A 14,509-nucleotide genomic window follows, 5' to 3' on the forward strand; every position below is an offset into this window, starting at 1 on the left:
TTTTAGTTTGTTCATTTTTCACGGCATTTCAAAGGTGCTGCTGGCTCCCCACGAAGCACGAGGCACGTAAAAAACAGCTTCGTAATGAGCTTGTATTTATCGGGCGAGACCTGCAGAGCTGATAGCAGGAGGAGACACGCGGGGCGGTTTCAATAAACATTCCGATCTTCTGCCGGGAACTTGACGTTCCGCGGGGCAGAGACCAACTCGCTGATGACAGACTGAGAGTTCGCGCCAGCGTTGCCAGATAGAGTCACAGTTTTCCAGCCGAAAAGTCATCTGAAAACCGACAGACCCAGCCAAAATCCGCCCAACACAGCTTTTTTGATGTTTTTTTCCGTACTGGACTGAGAAAATAAAAGATTTTTCTAAATAAAAGAAAGTTCAGACTAATAATAAAATGTGTACAATATTGAATATTTCTTCAGCGGGCCGCCTTCTTCCATTCATTTGCTTAACCCGCTCTATCCCCGCTATAACCTGCGTCCGGCTCTTTCATCCTTGTGCGGCGCTGGAGCGCCCCAACTATCGTATTTAGTGCTCTCTGTGTAGAATACACTGAGGAGCGCGGGGGAAACCAACTCTCAGCTGCAGAAGATGTGAACAGGTGAACAGGTAGAGAGGAAAAGCAGGTGGAGAGGCGGAGGAGGGGCTTTGGCTTCAAACTCTGTCAGAGAGATGCAAACACGGGCGTCAGATTAAGACGCAGCTTTCCCTGCGGGAGTTGAAGCAGAGACTTTCCCTGGGATGATTTTATGAAGTCAAACATGGAAACATGATTACCAAGTAGAACTCTTCAAAATAATAAACCTGATCTCTCCACATTCTCAGTGTCTACCATGCATTGATAAACACATCGCTGCATGCAGCGATCAGACCAGAACCAGTAGCTCCTCCCACACGCGGCCGCGGTATCATCCTTTAAAGAACACAATGTGCATTTGCAGCGACGTATGCTTCAGACGATGTCCGATTGGCCAATCTACATGTCAATCAAGTCCTGTACTTCTCAGTGAGGATTATGATTGGCTGGTGGATTTTAAAGAAGTACTTTTTTTTTTTTTTAATCTTTTCTGGCCCGCGATCTACACTCATGTCATTGAAGATCGACCTTTGAATAATATATACATGCATAATATATATAATGATATCAAAAAGGGTTGTGGCGGTCGTCGTCTTAGGGGCGGTCCCAAATGGCTCTTTGAGTAAAAAAGGTTGCCGACCCCTGTACTAGATAGTGTGTTCCCTTCGTGGCGCTGTACTCGAACGGGAGCGGCCCTACAGTCAAAGGTGCTAGGTCACACATAGCAGTCATACTTGTAAGTCTGAATATGGAATGCCGCCGAAGCACACCCCATCTTATTACACACTGATTGGTGTTGGGGGTAGTTATTACCCAAAAGTTTTATGGAAATCTTATCTCATGGAATTGTACGGAGCCTTATGCCAGACGAAAAGAATGTCAATGCCTTAAAGAATGTGAATGCCAAGACTAAAAGAATGTGAAAATAAATAATTTTTTACTGCATGAGTTTTCTGATTTAAAGTCAATCCTAGAGAAAGAGAGATGAGGGCGTGAAAAAAAGTGAAATCTTTAGTACGTGGGTTACAGATTCTCCAGGCATCAAAAAGACCCAGATCTGAGCACAGCTCAACTGCAGCCTTTGCCATTTTTGATGGTGCCTGAGTTTTAGGTGGATTATAATCTGTACTGTACTTTAATTGTGTTAATCCACAATTAAAGTCACCACCAATTAGTATGTGAGTTGAACATATGGAGGTGACTTCTGCCAAAAATGTTGAGTAAAACGAGCCATCAAAGGTGTTAGGTGCATAAACACTCCCTAAGAGGATTTGTTCTTCATATAACAGACCTGTAACAAAGACGTAACGGCCATCTGCGTCCTGTATCATCTTATCCACCGTTAAAGCTAAATTTTTATGGATTAATATTGCCACACCTCTGCTTTTAGAGTTAAAGGAGGAGTAATAAATTTGACCTACCCAGTCACGTTTCAGTTTTAAGTGTTCCAAGTTGGTCAGATGGGTCTCTTGTAGCAATACAATCTGCACCCCGTCTCTTTTAAGCACAGATAGGACTTTTTGCCTCTTAATGACATGATTAATTCCCTTGACATTGAGAGTTGGGATTTTTGTGTTACTCATTAGCAAAACAGACAGTTACATCATACAGCATTGTAACCCTGAGTAACCAAAACCCATCATAGAGAAAAAAAAGGATGTGCTGCCCATGTTGACCAATACGCCAAATCAGCTGTGCTGGAATGAGCAATACCATCATTCTTTGATGGCCAAAAAAGAACACACAGAACCAACAAAACATAAGTCAGCAGTAAAGAAAATATTTGAGAAAATCTATTTGCAACATAAAAAGCCACCCACCAGGTGGTATAACAAAACCAGGTGTAGCCAAAAGCAGTCTCCACTCTACAGGAAAAATAATTATCCCACCTTCACCAAGCAAAAACAAAAACATAATCTAGATGCTGTCAATTATAAAACATAATTTTATTGAATCTGTCATGATTACGTATGACGTGGCAGACCCAGATGCTGGAACCCGGAAGAAAACTCAAAGCAAGTTGTAGTTCCAACAGATTTAATGTTTTCTCAGAGTTGTAGTATTGTTCATAGGAACGATGATGTCAGTATTCTTGCCGATACTGCGTGACGTTGGACCAGGATCCGAAGCGAGGCGACTGGTCTCCGATAGGGATCGATAGGGATGGCCCGTTTGACACAGACGCTTCGGCGCGTGTTTCATTTTCATGAAGCAGAGTGGTTCAGCACAATGTTTCGGAGCGTGTATCAACTAGCGCAGATCATGTGGTTGATGACGTATGAAGCGTCAAATGCTAAGTTTGGTCGAACCACGGTTCATATGTCACTTGTGTTTGAACAGTTGGGCGCGCTATTCTCTAGAAATACAAATGAATCCCGAACGTTTCCCGACCAGTTCTATTGTTTCCCCTGTATTGGAATCAATGTCAGTTCATTGCACTTTACCATGGTTCCTGGTAAAAATAAAAATAAAAGTACTGTGGTTCAGGATCGTTTCAACTCGGTTTCTCCTAATAAGACAATTCAATATGAACATTGTTTATAAGGAAAGTACTTGTACCAATGTATGATGGCAAAAGATCATTGTGTCAGTACCGATAGATTGGTGGAAAATCACAGTGTTTGAATCCTGGAATCATGGGTACAAAGCTGATGCTTTACTTTTTTCTTTTTGTAATTTGCTTTGCTTTTATTTTCTTCATGCGATGTATGTTTTGCTGTTTCAAGCACTTCTTTCAGCAAACGTAACTCGTTGTGTTGTTTTTCGTTGTTTTTTATCATCATTAACAATATTGTTTTGTTTTACGTTTTTTCATTATCATTCCCACATTGAAGTGTTGCAAGGAGCTTGGTTAAAGGATGTATGCCCAGTCCGCCACCAGATGCCGCTGTTCTGTGTGGTTTCAAAGCCCTGAATGGTTGTTTCATTTTTCCAGCACAATTACATGAACCCCCAATGAGGCTTCATGGGGCTTCTATTCCCATCCCTACTATACACTATGAACTTTCTGTATAAAAAAGAAATACTTCAATAATTCTATGTTGGCACACTTATGTTGTGTTAAAAGAGTTAGCTTGGTGGAGCAGTCATTGGAACTTGCATTTAGAGGTTCAGAGTTCAAGGCCAGTACTTTACTTTTTTTTTATCAGTTATATGATCCTTTTAACTTTTAAGGTTTTTTGTGTTATGATTGTTTAATCCTGGTTACAATGTTAAAGTTTTCAGACTAAAGTTAAAATTTTAATGTTAAATTAAGATTATTTTGTTTTATTTTGGTGGCAGTGACGCCTCCAGGCTCTAGGGGGCCACCTTACCAATCTGTTGTTGACGTGCGTCATCACCATGCGACGGAGCATCAAAGAGCGCTCTAACTACATATTAAGGAGCGCCAGATTTCATCTGTAAACAAAAGGAAAAAGAAGAGTTTTTACTGCTTACGCCCACAGACTGATGGGTAAGTCATAGTAACGATAGAAACGGGACTGAGGGGCTAGAAAAAGCTAAACATCCGAGGGAAATATTGGTTTGGGTGGAGTGTCTGGACTAGAAAAAACAATAGCTTTGAGTAACGCTGGTTCTCATTTACTTTAAAATTAGTTCTTAAAATGAAATTAAATGCTGATATATCTCGTAATTTTTAAAGTACGTGGGAGACTTTGAATCTAATCTGTTTCAGAAGTCAACCCTAGCATTAGGTTTTATAATGGGTATCATTATTACTTATTTCAATAAGTGATTCCTGATTTCAGCCTCTCAGTCTCACGAGTGATGTTTTTGCTCATCATGCTGCATCTATCAGTGCAAATATTTAGTCTTTTGTTTCATATGAAGGAAGAGTCAGATGCTGTTTGGACATGTTTTCTGTCTACGCTAAAGCTGTTTTTTTATAAATCTGAATTTGATTAATTTCTTTCTTAGACTTTACAATTGAGGGTGAACATGTGGTAAACGTTGGCGGCTGCAGTGGTGCGTTGCTTTTCTACAGATGTTGATGGAGTTTGCGTCTCCTCCCTCTGTGCAGGTGGGTTGTAGCAGCTGCAGCGATGAGGATCCAGCTGCAGGGCCCTGGCCATGCTGCCAGCGTTCTCGCTGAGCTCAATCGCTGCCGTCAGACCCGTCAGTACTGTGATGTGTTCCTACAAGTTGGAAACCGAACTTTCGCCGCCCACCGTGCGGTGTTGGCCTGTGCTGGGACGTACTTCCAGAGCCTGTTCACCCGGGCTGCCGCGGCGTCTGCCGTCTTCTCTCTGGAGTTTGTCTCTCCTGCTAACTTTGAGAAAGTGCTGATGTTCGTGTACACGGGGCAGGTCTTGATAGATCTGATTGACGTGGGGGTTCTGTATGAACTGGCTGAGAGGCTTGGCGTCGGTGAGCTGGTCAGGGCTTGCCACGCTACCTTCCCTGACTTGCAGGCGTCTGCTGCGTGCAGAGCAGGCGGTTCTGGAGATCTCCCCCTGGACTCCTGCATGGGCGCTCCTGCATCCACAGCTGTCAGTGCAGCCTCGGTTTCGTCTGTATGCTCCCCTGCTGCCTCTTGCTCCTCCCTGTCTTCATCAGTGGGGGCGTGCACTGCTCCAACTCCTGCTGCTGCTCCTTCGCCTCTCTTTCAATCCAGGGCCAGCAGGCAGGAAGCTCACGCTGACGCTCTTACTCTGGAAATCAAAGCAGAAGACGTCCAATCCCATATAGGCTACGAGCAGCAGGATCATCAGCTACATGGTGAACATCTTTTATCCACTGGCAACTTTTCTTGTCAGACTGATGGTGTTCTGCCCCCCGGGCCGGTGCTTCAGCTGAAAACCGAGCAAATCCTGGAGGATGGGGCGACAGAAAGATGTAAAGAAGGAGACCAAAACACTCAAATGATTTCTGCGAGCGTGAGCAGCATTCAGAACATCAATCCCATTCCATCTGACTCCTGCTCCCTCCCAGACTCCTCCGGTCAGCTGGGAGGGGAAGCCCGCCCCCCAACGTCATCCTCAGAAGAGCAGGGGGGCGGCCTTCGTGTGAGTTCGGTGGGGGGCGGGGTGATGGACATACAGAGAGATGGCAGGATGATGTTTGATGACGGGGAAAGGGAGGGATCTGGGGAGCAGACGGATCCTCTTCCGGGTGCAGAGGAGGAGCAGTGGAACCAGTTGACAGGTGAAATCATCGAGCTCAGTGATGATGAGACATACCTGGAGGAGGAGGAGGAGGAGGAGGATGAAGATGATCTTGTGTTTGTGGAAAACGGCGACATAACAGGAGGGACTACAACCAATCAGGTGATTTTCGTGTTAGTTAGCAGCAAAGCTCTTCAGATAAGAGTGACACCACACTAGAGGAGTAACGTTCTTTCTTCCTCCTGCAGGTGGAGCGGAGCCCACTCACGTGTAAAGCCTGTGGAGCAGCCCTCCTTGCAGACCCTGCTGCCATCAGGAGCCACTGCGAGACCCACCTGACCGAGCTGGGGCTCTGCAAGTTGTGCGGGGCCTCGTTTTCAGACAGCACCGCTGGCGTCCTCCACTGTCTCTCGCACGTGGGGGTGCAGCTCTTCACCTGCGACATGTGCCGCCTGCAGTTCTGCAGCCTCAACAAGCTGCTGCGACACCGCAACCACTCTGCCTGCAGTTACAGCATTCCACAGGGGGCGCTCAGCCAAGACCCCACCGCAGAGCTGAAGTGCGGCGTCTGCTTCAAAACCCTCAACAAGGACTTTGAGGTCAGTACAAAGGGAAAGTGATGGATTCTAACATGTTAACATCACTTTTTCTTCTGTTTTTGAATTTTTGCTTTAGGTTTTTCTGTTCCTTCTTTCTGCTCTTGTTGCACAAAAGGAAAAGAGCACAAAATCTCATTTGAAAAGATTTGTTTATCATATATAATTCAAACATGGACATCACTTTTCTCACCGCAGTTTCTTTGCCAAGAACCCATTTTTACTCCGTTATGTTAAATTTCTTTGGTCATTTAATTAAATTTGACAGGTTGCTAAGAAAAAACTCCCAAAAGAAGATGTTGTACTGTAGTCTCCACAAATGTCACCTAGCCTCACCTTTGTTTTGAAAAAATAAATAAAAAAAGTATTCTTAACATAGTAAAAAGTTATGTTTCATCTGATTGTAAAAGAGTGAATTGATAAATTTCCCCCAAATTATGGCAAAAAAAATAAAAATATTGAATTAATGATGAATGAAAATTGGTTGTTATATTTTATTTATGTTTGTAGGGGGCTTTTAATTTTTTGAAAGGGCAAAAATAAAATGACATTCTGATGTCTCCAGATCAGGCATGTCCAAAGTGTGACTCAGATTTAATCAGAGCTCCTTTTGAAAAAAATCAAATAAAAAAGACTCGTCAGCTCTGTTAGGATATTAAATAAAAGCATTAAAAAAAAGAGTTATTTTATAGTTTACCAGAAGATGGCAGCAGCGCTAAACCACTCAATACGTGTACGATAAAGCGGGAATTGCAGAGCGGAGTTTTAAAAACTAGGACTGGATTTAATAAGTTAAATATAGATATTTCCACACACAATTTAGCGTTAACTCCGAGCTTGAAGGCTGGAATGAATAGTTTTTAATTATTCTGATAAAGTAGTGTTTGTTTGTGTTTATGTTGTTATCTTAAATATATATTGCAAACCAGCTTTGCAGCATTCCGGTGTTTTTTCTCTGTGGCAACAATGTGACATTTAATGTGGAAGTGTTCTTTGTTTTTGTGGAAAATAAAGCATTTCTTTGTTTGACCCCCCTCGCAGGTTGTGAGAGAGCACACCCTGAGCCATGTCTGCCCCCAGAGCCTGACCTGTGGAGTCTGCCACGCCCCCCAGCTCTCCCTGTGCTCCCTGCTGTGGCACTGCCTCTCCCACGTCTCCCTGCCCGTCTTCTTCTGCCCGCACTGCGCCCTCTGCTTCGTGGAGCGCCCCCTGCTGGACAGGCATATGAGCGTGCACGCAGAGGAGGCTGCAGCGAAGGAACAGGAGCGTTTAGCGCTGCGGGCTGGCGGAGGCGGATCTGCAGGGGGGGTGAGGGAGGTGCGCTGCTTCCTGTGCCCGCAGACGTTCCGCTCCCCTTCTGCCTTACAGAACCACCTCAGCCTGCACACCCCGGACTCTCTCGGGGGTCACAGCTTGTTAGGCAAACGTAAAGCTGACCAGCCCCCAGACGGCCCTCTGTTATCCTGCTCCTCCACACAGGACATGGGGAGTCTCAGTAAAGCTGTCAGCCTGGGTTTGGGTGCAGGAATGAGCTTTAACATGTCTGAAAAGTTCCCCCAGGAGCTCCTTCAGGGTTCCTCTGGGGTTTTCACCAATGGGAACTCCGGGCAGGAAGGCGGTGGGGCGCGTGGGAAGTGGTACAGGTGCCGCTTCTGCGGCAAACGGTTCGCCCACTCGGGGGAGTTCACCTACCACCTCCGAATCCACACCGGAGAGAAACCCTACCAGTGCAAGGTGTGTCTGCGCTTCTTCAGAGGCCGCTCCACTATGATCTGCCACCTGAAGACGCACGCCGGCGCCCTCATGTACCGCTGCACCGTGTGCAACCTTTTCTTCTCCACCGTGAAGCTGGTGTCCTCGCACATGGAGCTCCATAAGGACCAGCTGCCTCCAAACTTCAAGATTGAGGAGACCTTCATGTACAACGATCACTCTAAAGAGCCTCTGCATCACATAGACTCCTGATGGACCAATCCTCCTCTCACCAATGTAGCAAAAATTCAACAGAAATATTTGGATGATCCAATTTGTTCCCCCAACAATGTTAATTAACCCGTTTAGAACCTTTTCAGAGTCAGCTAAACAGATTTAAATGGACCCAAGTTGCAGGTTAATTTAGATTTAGTCCAAAATGTGAGTAAAATGAAGAGAAACATCCACAGCTGGAAGCATCTGGAAGTGTTTCTCTTTCTTCTCTGACTCGTTTACAGTCTCTTTCTGGTGTTGATCTGTAATCATGATCATGCTTTTCTTTTAACCACGTCTGTCTTCATCTGTGATCAGTAAGTTCGGCTTCACATGAGCTGGAAGGGAGAGGAAACCTCTTGGCGGCATTGTGTCTTTGTGCCGGCGAAACTCCGAAGAGCCCCGTTTACTCTGTCTGCCACCAATAACATTGGATCCTAACCGCTGGACCGTCCTCTCTGGGTTTTCAGGACTTGGGAGTGACTCTGTCGCCTTAATGCAGCATCAAACACTGTTGAAGACTCTGTGTCTTAATTTGTTCTAAAAACGTATTTATTATTTTTATGCATTTATACTTGTGTGTATTTCTAAATCTGGCTAATAAAGTTTATAAAATGTTTTGGTTTTTTGTTGTCCGTGCAGCATCAGGCATGCAGGAACATTCTCCGTATAGTGAAGCCCCCGTTTCCCCCAGCTTGGGACCTTTGCGCCCTGACGGCCCGGCCACTTCCTGCTTTTATGCCATCTGCCGACCAAAGCTCCCTTTTCCTTTCTGTCCTCACTTTTATCTTTTTAGCTCTCAAACAGGATCCATTGCAGAAGTGGAAGTCGGAGTAGTGGGAATCAGCAGTAACCAGCTTCCAAACAACAGACTTTCAGGCTGAAACGGATGCATTATGTGAGGATGTTTTATTGCATGTTATCAGATTATGACCACATCAGCATCCAGAAAGAGATAAATAAGGACTTAGCGGTGTGCTGGGTTGATTTAATTCCACTCCTGTACGTCTTGAGTCTGCAGCAGATTTGTTTACACACATTCCTGGTGTGGCAGATTTCTTCCCCTTTGGAGATTATAGTCATTGCCTCTAGGTCCTGTGGGAGTTGAGCAGCTTGGCAGAACAGCAAGCATTTCCTGCCTTGCTGTGTTTAAAACTGATCACATACATGCTGGGAGTAAATGATAATTTGTAGCCCAGTTGTAAGCGGCCTCAGTTCTGCTCAGAAGGAGCTGTTCTTTATGACTCCACATCAGACTGACTGGTGCTGGCTTCACTAAACTTGCTCTGCTTCCCCGGGTCACCCTCACCCCCATTGGGAGTGTTTGGCTTGGCCCCCGCCTCCACCTGGTTTGCGGCGGCCGGTCGCGGTATGCGGTCGATCACCGTGTTGATCAGGTTGTTCCGAAAGCTTTTGCTGAGGAAGTTGTAGAGCAGGGGGTTGGCCACGCAGTGGAAGAGGGAGAGACACTGCACGGCGCTGAAGGAGAAGTACAGCGCCTCCGTCATGTTGCAGGTGAACATGAAGGGGTGGAGGTCGTCTATGATCATCAGTATCATGACCAGGTGGAAGGGCAGCCAGCACGCCACAAACACCAGGGAGTACACGTGCACCAGCCACATGTCACGGCGACCCTGCACATCAGGCGCCGTCCGGACCGCCCGGGCGATCAGCACGTTGCAGGTGATGATGACAGAACCGGGGCCGAGGAACTGGAAGAGCAGGCAGAGAAAAGCCACAGAGACGTACCACTCGGTGTGGCTGAACTCGGGTATCATGTAGCAGCCGGGTTCGTCCCACTCCAGAAGATCCACATGGACGTTCTCCATGAGAGCCAGGAACAAGGAGAAGAGCCACAGGCCACCACAGAGCAGCCAGCGCTGCCTGCCCATCACAGGGAAGATGGTCGGGGACGACGGTCTGGTCAGGGACAGGTAGCGCTCTAGGGTCATGAAGGCTAGGAAGAAGGAGCTGCTGTAGAAGTTCACCACATAGATGAGGTTGGTGACCTTGCAGAGGAAGCGGCCCCACAGCCACACCCGGTCCATGGTCACCTCCAGCATGAAGAAAGGCAGGATCACAATCACCATCAGGTCAGACAGGCTCACGTTGATGACGCAAAAGAGGACCCCGTTTGCAGAGTGGCGCCGACGCCAGTTCACCCAGACGACCAGCAGGTTCTCCAGCAGGCCCACGATGAAGATGAAGAGGTAAAGGAGGAAGAGGGCGATGCGCTTGTGGTTAATGTTGAGCTCGATGGTGCAATCAAAGACGAACCACGGCGTGCCGTTGAAGTGGTCCAGAGAGTGGTTGAACTCGTGGATGCTCATGTTCTGAGGGCGAAAGGCAGAAGAGGAATGTTTCATATCTGGACAGAGTTGAGGTTTACTTTGAGACTAATCTGATTACGCTTTCAGACGTTACACAACACGGGCACAGGAGGAGCGTGGCAAAATCTTACTTTAGAGGGGGAAAGTAAAACCCAACTGGTCAGCAAATCCAGCAGCAAATGTTTTATTAAGATTTAAATTCGCAAATACCCACATCTAACGTAATGTGACCACCTTAAGGAAAGCTTTAATATTTCAAAGACATTAACAAACATCAAAATAATAAAGAAATTACTCAAAACTAAATTAAAAAAAGAAAGATTTGCTTGGAAAAGACATAAAAGTCTCAAGCACTTCATACTTTCCATAAATATTGCACTTAACATGTATTAGCATCCATGTCTTACCTCAGTGTGGTGGCAGACCCTCTGCAGTCAAAAACAAGGCCTGCTGCTCCAAAAGCGACGCTGCTTTCTCCTTTTCCTGTGAAGCCTGCAGACAGAAGGTTCTCCCAGCAGCTCTGCTGATGAGACCTGTCTCAGCAATCCAGAAGCAGGCTCTTTCTGCCCTCCCATTTCCTATGAATATGCTCACAGATATCTAACAGGACATCCTAAGTGAGTGATAAGCGGAGCTGTAATCTAGGAACACCATGAAACAGAACACATTATTTGTGATTTTCTTTTGTGTGTAACTGTGTCTTTCTTTATTTGTCTTGTGTATGATGGTGTACCTTAGTCATAAAATGTAGATACTTTGGGTTTTCTTCAAATTCAGGAACTATATGTCAAAAACAGGAAAAACTGTTTCTTTTTACTTTTCTGACTTTGAACCTCAGATGTAACTGTCTTGCACTGACAGCCTTCAACAGCAGTGCTGTCAGTGCAAGAGTTACACACATTATCAAAATCTACCATACAGTGTATGTGCTTTCATTATATTTTAATAATCAGTTATATTTTATTAATTAGTGCAAAGATGCAAATAAGCATTTTTTAAACACCATCCCTTCATTTCATGGGCTTGTATGTCATTGGACAATTGACTTCCATGCTATTGCATGGGCAGGTGTGGGCAAAACTCTTGTTTTGTCAAGTAGTTATGAAAGATAAAAGGCTTGGAGTTGATTAGAGGACTCGTGCTTGCATTTTGAAGATTTTGCTGTGAACAGACAACATGCGGTCAAAAGAGCTCTCCATGCAGGTGAAAGGAGCCATCATTAAGCTGAGAAAATAGAAAAAAAACGTGCGAGAAATTGCTACGGTATTAGGAGTGGCAAAATCAACAGTGTGGTACATCCGGAGAAAGAAAGAAAGCAAGAAAGCACTGGTGAATTCAGCAAAACAAAAAGACCTGAACGTCCACGGAAGACAACAGTGGTGGATCACAGAATCCTTTCCATGGTGAAGAGGAACCCGTTCATAACAGCCAACCAAGTGAACAACACTCTCCAGGAGGAAGGCGTATCAATATCCAAGTCTACCATAAAAAGAAGACGGCATGAAAGTAGATACAGAGGCTACACTGCAAGATGCAAGCCACTCATGAGCCTCAAGAATAGGAAGGCTAGATTGGATTTAGCTAAAAAGCATCTAAAAAAGCCAGCACAGTTCTGAAAAAAACATTCTTTGGACAGATGAAACCAAAATCAACCTCTCCCAGAATGATGGCCAGAGAAAAGTATGGAGAAGGCGTGGAGAAGCTCCTGATCCAAAGCACACTACATCATCAGTAAAACACGGTGGAGGCAGTGTGATGGTCTGGGCGTGCATGGCTGCTAGTGGCACTGGGACACAATAGTGTTTATTGATGACGTGACACAGGACAGAAGCAGCCCAATGAATTTTGAGGTGTTCAGAGACATACTGTCTGCACAGATCCCGGTGAATGCAGCCAAACTGATTGGGCGGCGTTTCATAATACAGATGGACAACGACCCAAAACATACAGCCAAAGCAACTCGGGAGTTTATTAAAGCAAAGTAGTGGAATATTCTTGAATGGCCAAGTCAGTCAACTGATCTTAACCCAATTGAACAGCATTTCACTTGTTGAAGACTAAACTTCAGACAGAAAGACCCACAAACAAACAGCAACTGAAAGCCGCTGCAGTAAACAGTAAAGGTCTGGCAGAGCATTCAGAAGGAGAAAACCCAGCATTTGGTGATGTCCATGAGTTCAAGACTTCAGGCTGTCATTGCCAACAAAGGGATTTCAACCAAATATTAGTAATGACCATTTTGTTTTCAGTTATTTCATTTGTCCAATTACTTACGAGCCCATGAAATGAAGGGATTGTGTTTAAAAAATGCTTTAGTTTTCCACATTTTTATGCAATCTTTTTGTTCAACCCATGGAATTAAAGCTGAAAGTCTGATGTGGTAATGTACAGTGATGTACATTACCACATCACTGTGGTAATGTACAGAAACTAAATTAGGAAGAATGTGTCTCTGTCCAAATATTTATGGTCCTGACTGTATGTTATGGGTTTTTCCCACCAAGGGTGGCACTTCTTTGTTATTAAATACTTTTAGTTCTCACTGTGCCTTTGTCATCTTGGTCAACCTGATACCCCCATGACAACAAATGTCTTTTTTATTGAGAAAAGATGGAAAACTTTAAAAAAATATATGGACCAGAAAAAACGGAACATGGAGCAAGTCAGAGAATAAATGAGTCAATAAAGTGTGTTATATTATGTTACATTATCAATAAATGAAGGCCAAAGTAAAATCTTTCCTTTTTTATATTTATATTTATTTTTCTTTACATCTCATTCTATGTGAGTATTTGCAGTGGCAGTTGTGTTCTGGATGAACCAGAGTCTGTTTCAGAAAGGAGAACAGATCCAAGGCTGAACTTTGGCTGGACTGAGCCTGAGCTCTGACACTTTAGTGTGTTTGGTTATATAAAGGCAGGTCAGGGTTCAGTCTACTCTAAAATAGACTGAGTTTATCACAGGGAAAAGAGCTCAGACTAAAGGATTCACCATGGCAACGGGTCAAACAAAAAGAACAAAGTGTCAGCTTCACATGGTCATAATGTGAGCTGCATCTCTTTACAAAACCCTGCAACCAAAAAAAGAAATCCCTCTGTCTGCTAAAAAGTCTTTTTATCAAAGCAAAAAGTACAACAGCATTTTGTTAAATTTAACTGATAAATATTAGAATTTATCAAACATCGATTCAATGGTTTGTAGACCAGCAGGAGCCTTTGACAGGTTTTGTTTGAAGCAAAAACCACTTTTCTCATCCGAACCAACAAAAGATCAAATGAAACCAGGTCAAGGGCCAGAATTTGTTAGAGGAAGTCCAGGTTGTGGAGTGTAAGACATTAAAAAGGAACAGAATTGTGTTCAGATAAGTGATCAGTGGAAATATTAAAAGAGAAATTGCACCAAGATAACAGTTATTTCTTTAATTTCTTTGAGCATAAATTTGCACGAGTTCGCTGTGAAAATAATAAAAGGACATCCATCTTGAGCAGTTTATATATATGACAGGTGTTTTGACACATTTTTTATTACTTTAGACTAAAATAATGGGTCTAAATGAATTTCCTGATCATCCTCTCGATTAGAAGAGAAGGGAAACGGTGATTCGGACAGAACCTGCTGACTCTGAGTTTAGCAAGAATCAATTATATTTCAGCAGGGAATTCTTCACCTCTTCATCTGTGGACAAGCTGCTTCTTTCAATTGTCGGGGCCTTTAAAACAAAGCTAGAAGTAGTTAAACACTGTGCATATCTCTTTTTCTTTGATTCTATGCATTCACAACCAATCTCATTGTTTTCCCTTGAACTTGCATCAAATTTTAATTCTGGTGTAAGTAAAAGGAGAAAATATAATCAGCATCGCAGTATTTGGTTAAAAAGTTACACACGACTGTGATAGTTGTCAATGCGGGGTTGCAGGGTGGGGGAGTGGT

At 44.2% G+C, this 14,509-nt stretch overlaps 2 protein-coding genes across 2 annotated transcripts; one reads left to right on the top strand and one right to left on the bottom strand.

The window, feature by feature from the left end:
• Nucleotides 1-3,780: 3,780 nt before the first annotated feature.
• On the top strand, nucleotides 3,781-8,869 carry zbtb39 (zinc finger and BTB domain containing 39). Its single transcript, XM_004071047.4, has 4 exons — nucleotides 3,781-4,037; nucleotides 4,605-5,850; nucleotides 5,937-6,287; nucleotides 7,326-8,869. Exons 2-4 carry the CDS (start codon nucleotides 4,627-4,629, stop codon nucleotides 8,247-8,249), a joined length of 2,499 nt encoding a protein of 832 aa, XP_004071095.1. The 5' UTR covers nucleotides 3,781-4,037; nucleotides 4,605-4,626; the 3' UTR covers nucleotides 8,250-8,869.
• A 272-nt stretch (nucleotides 8,870-9,141) lies between these two features.
• Nucleotides 9,142-11,127, bottom strand: gpr182 (G protein-coupled receptor 182). The gene is made up of 2 exons (XM_004071048.4): nucleotides 10,987-11,127; nucleotides 9,142-10,582 (listed from the first exon to the last, which is right to left on the bottom strand). The coding sequence occupies exon 2, from the start codon at nucleotides 10,577-10,579 to the stop codon at nucleotides 9,488-9,490; it is 1,092 nt and encodes a 363-aa protein (XP_004071096.1). The 5' UTR covers nucleotides 10,580-10,582; nucleotides 10,987-11,127; the 3' UTR covers nucleotides 9,142-9,487.
• Between the last annotated feature and the right edge of the window lie 3,382 nt (nucleotides 11,128-14,509).

The sequence above is a fragment of the Oryzias latipes genome, chromosome 7, assembly GCF_002234675.1.
Source record: "Oryzias latipes chromosome 7, ASM223467v1".
NCBI lineage: Eukaryota > Metazoa > Chordata > Actinopteri > Beloniformes > Adrianichthyidae > Oryzias > Oryzias latipes.

What these genes read in the sequence shown, in the direction of transcription:
- gpr182 (XM_004071048.4), bottom strand. Translation starts at nt 10,579, where the DNA reads ATGAGCATCCACGAGTTCAACCACTCTCTGGACCACTTCAACGGCACG.
- zbtb39 (XM_004071047.4), top strand. Translation starts at nt 4,627, where the DNA reads ATGAGGATCCAGCTGCAGGGCCCTGGCCATGCTGCCAGCGTTCTCGCT. An exon ending in GAGGGACTACAACCAATCAG is followed by an intron (nt 5,851 to 5,936) that starts GTGATTTTCGTG and finishes TTCCTCCTGCAG; the next exon opens with GTGGAGCGGAGCCCACTCAC. An exon ending in CCCTCAACAAGGACTTTGAG is followed by an intron (nt 6,288 to 7,325) that starts GTCAGTACAAAG and finishes CCCCCCTCGCAG; the next exon opens with GTTGTGAGAGAGCACACCCT.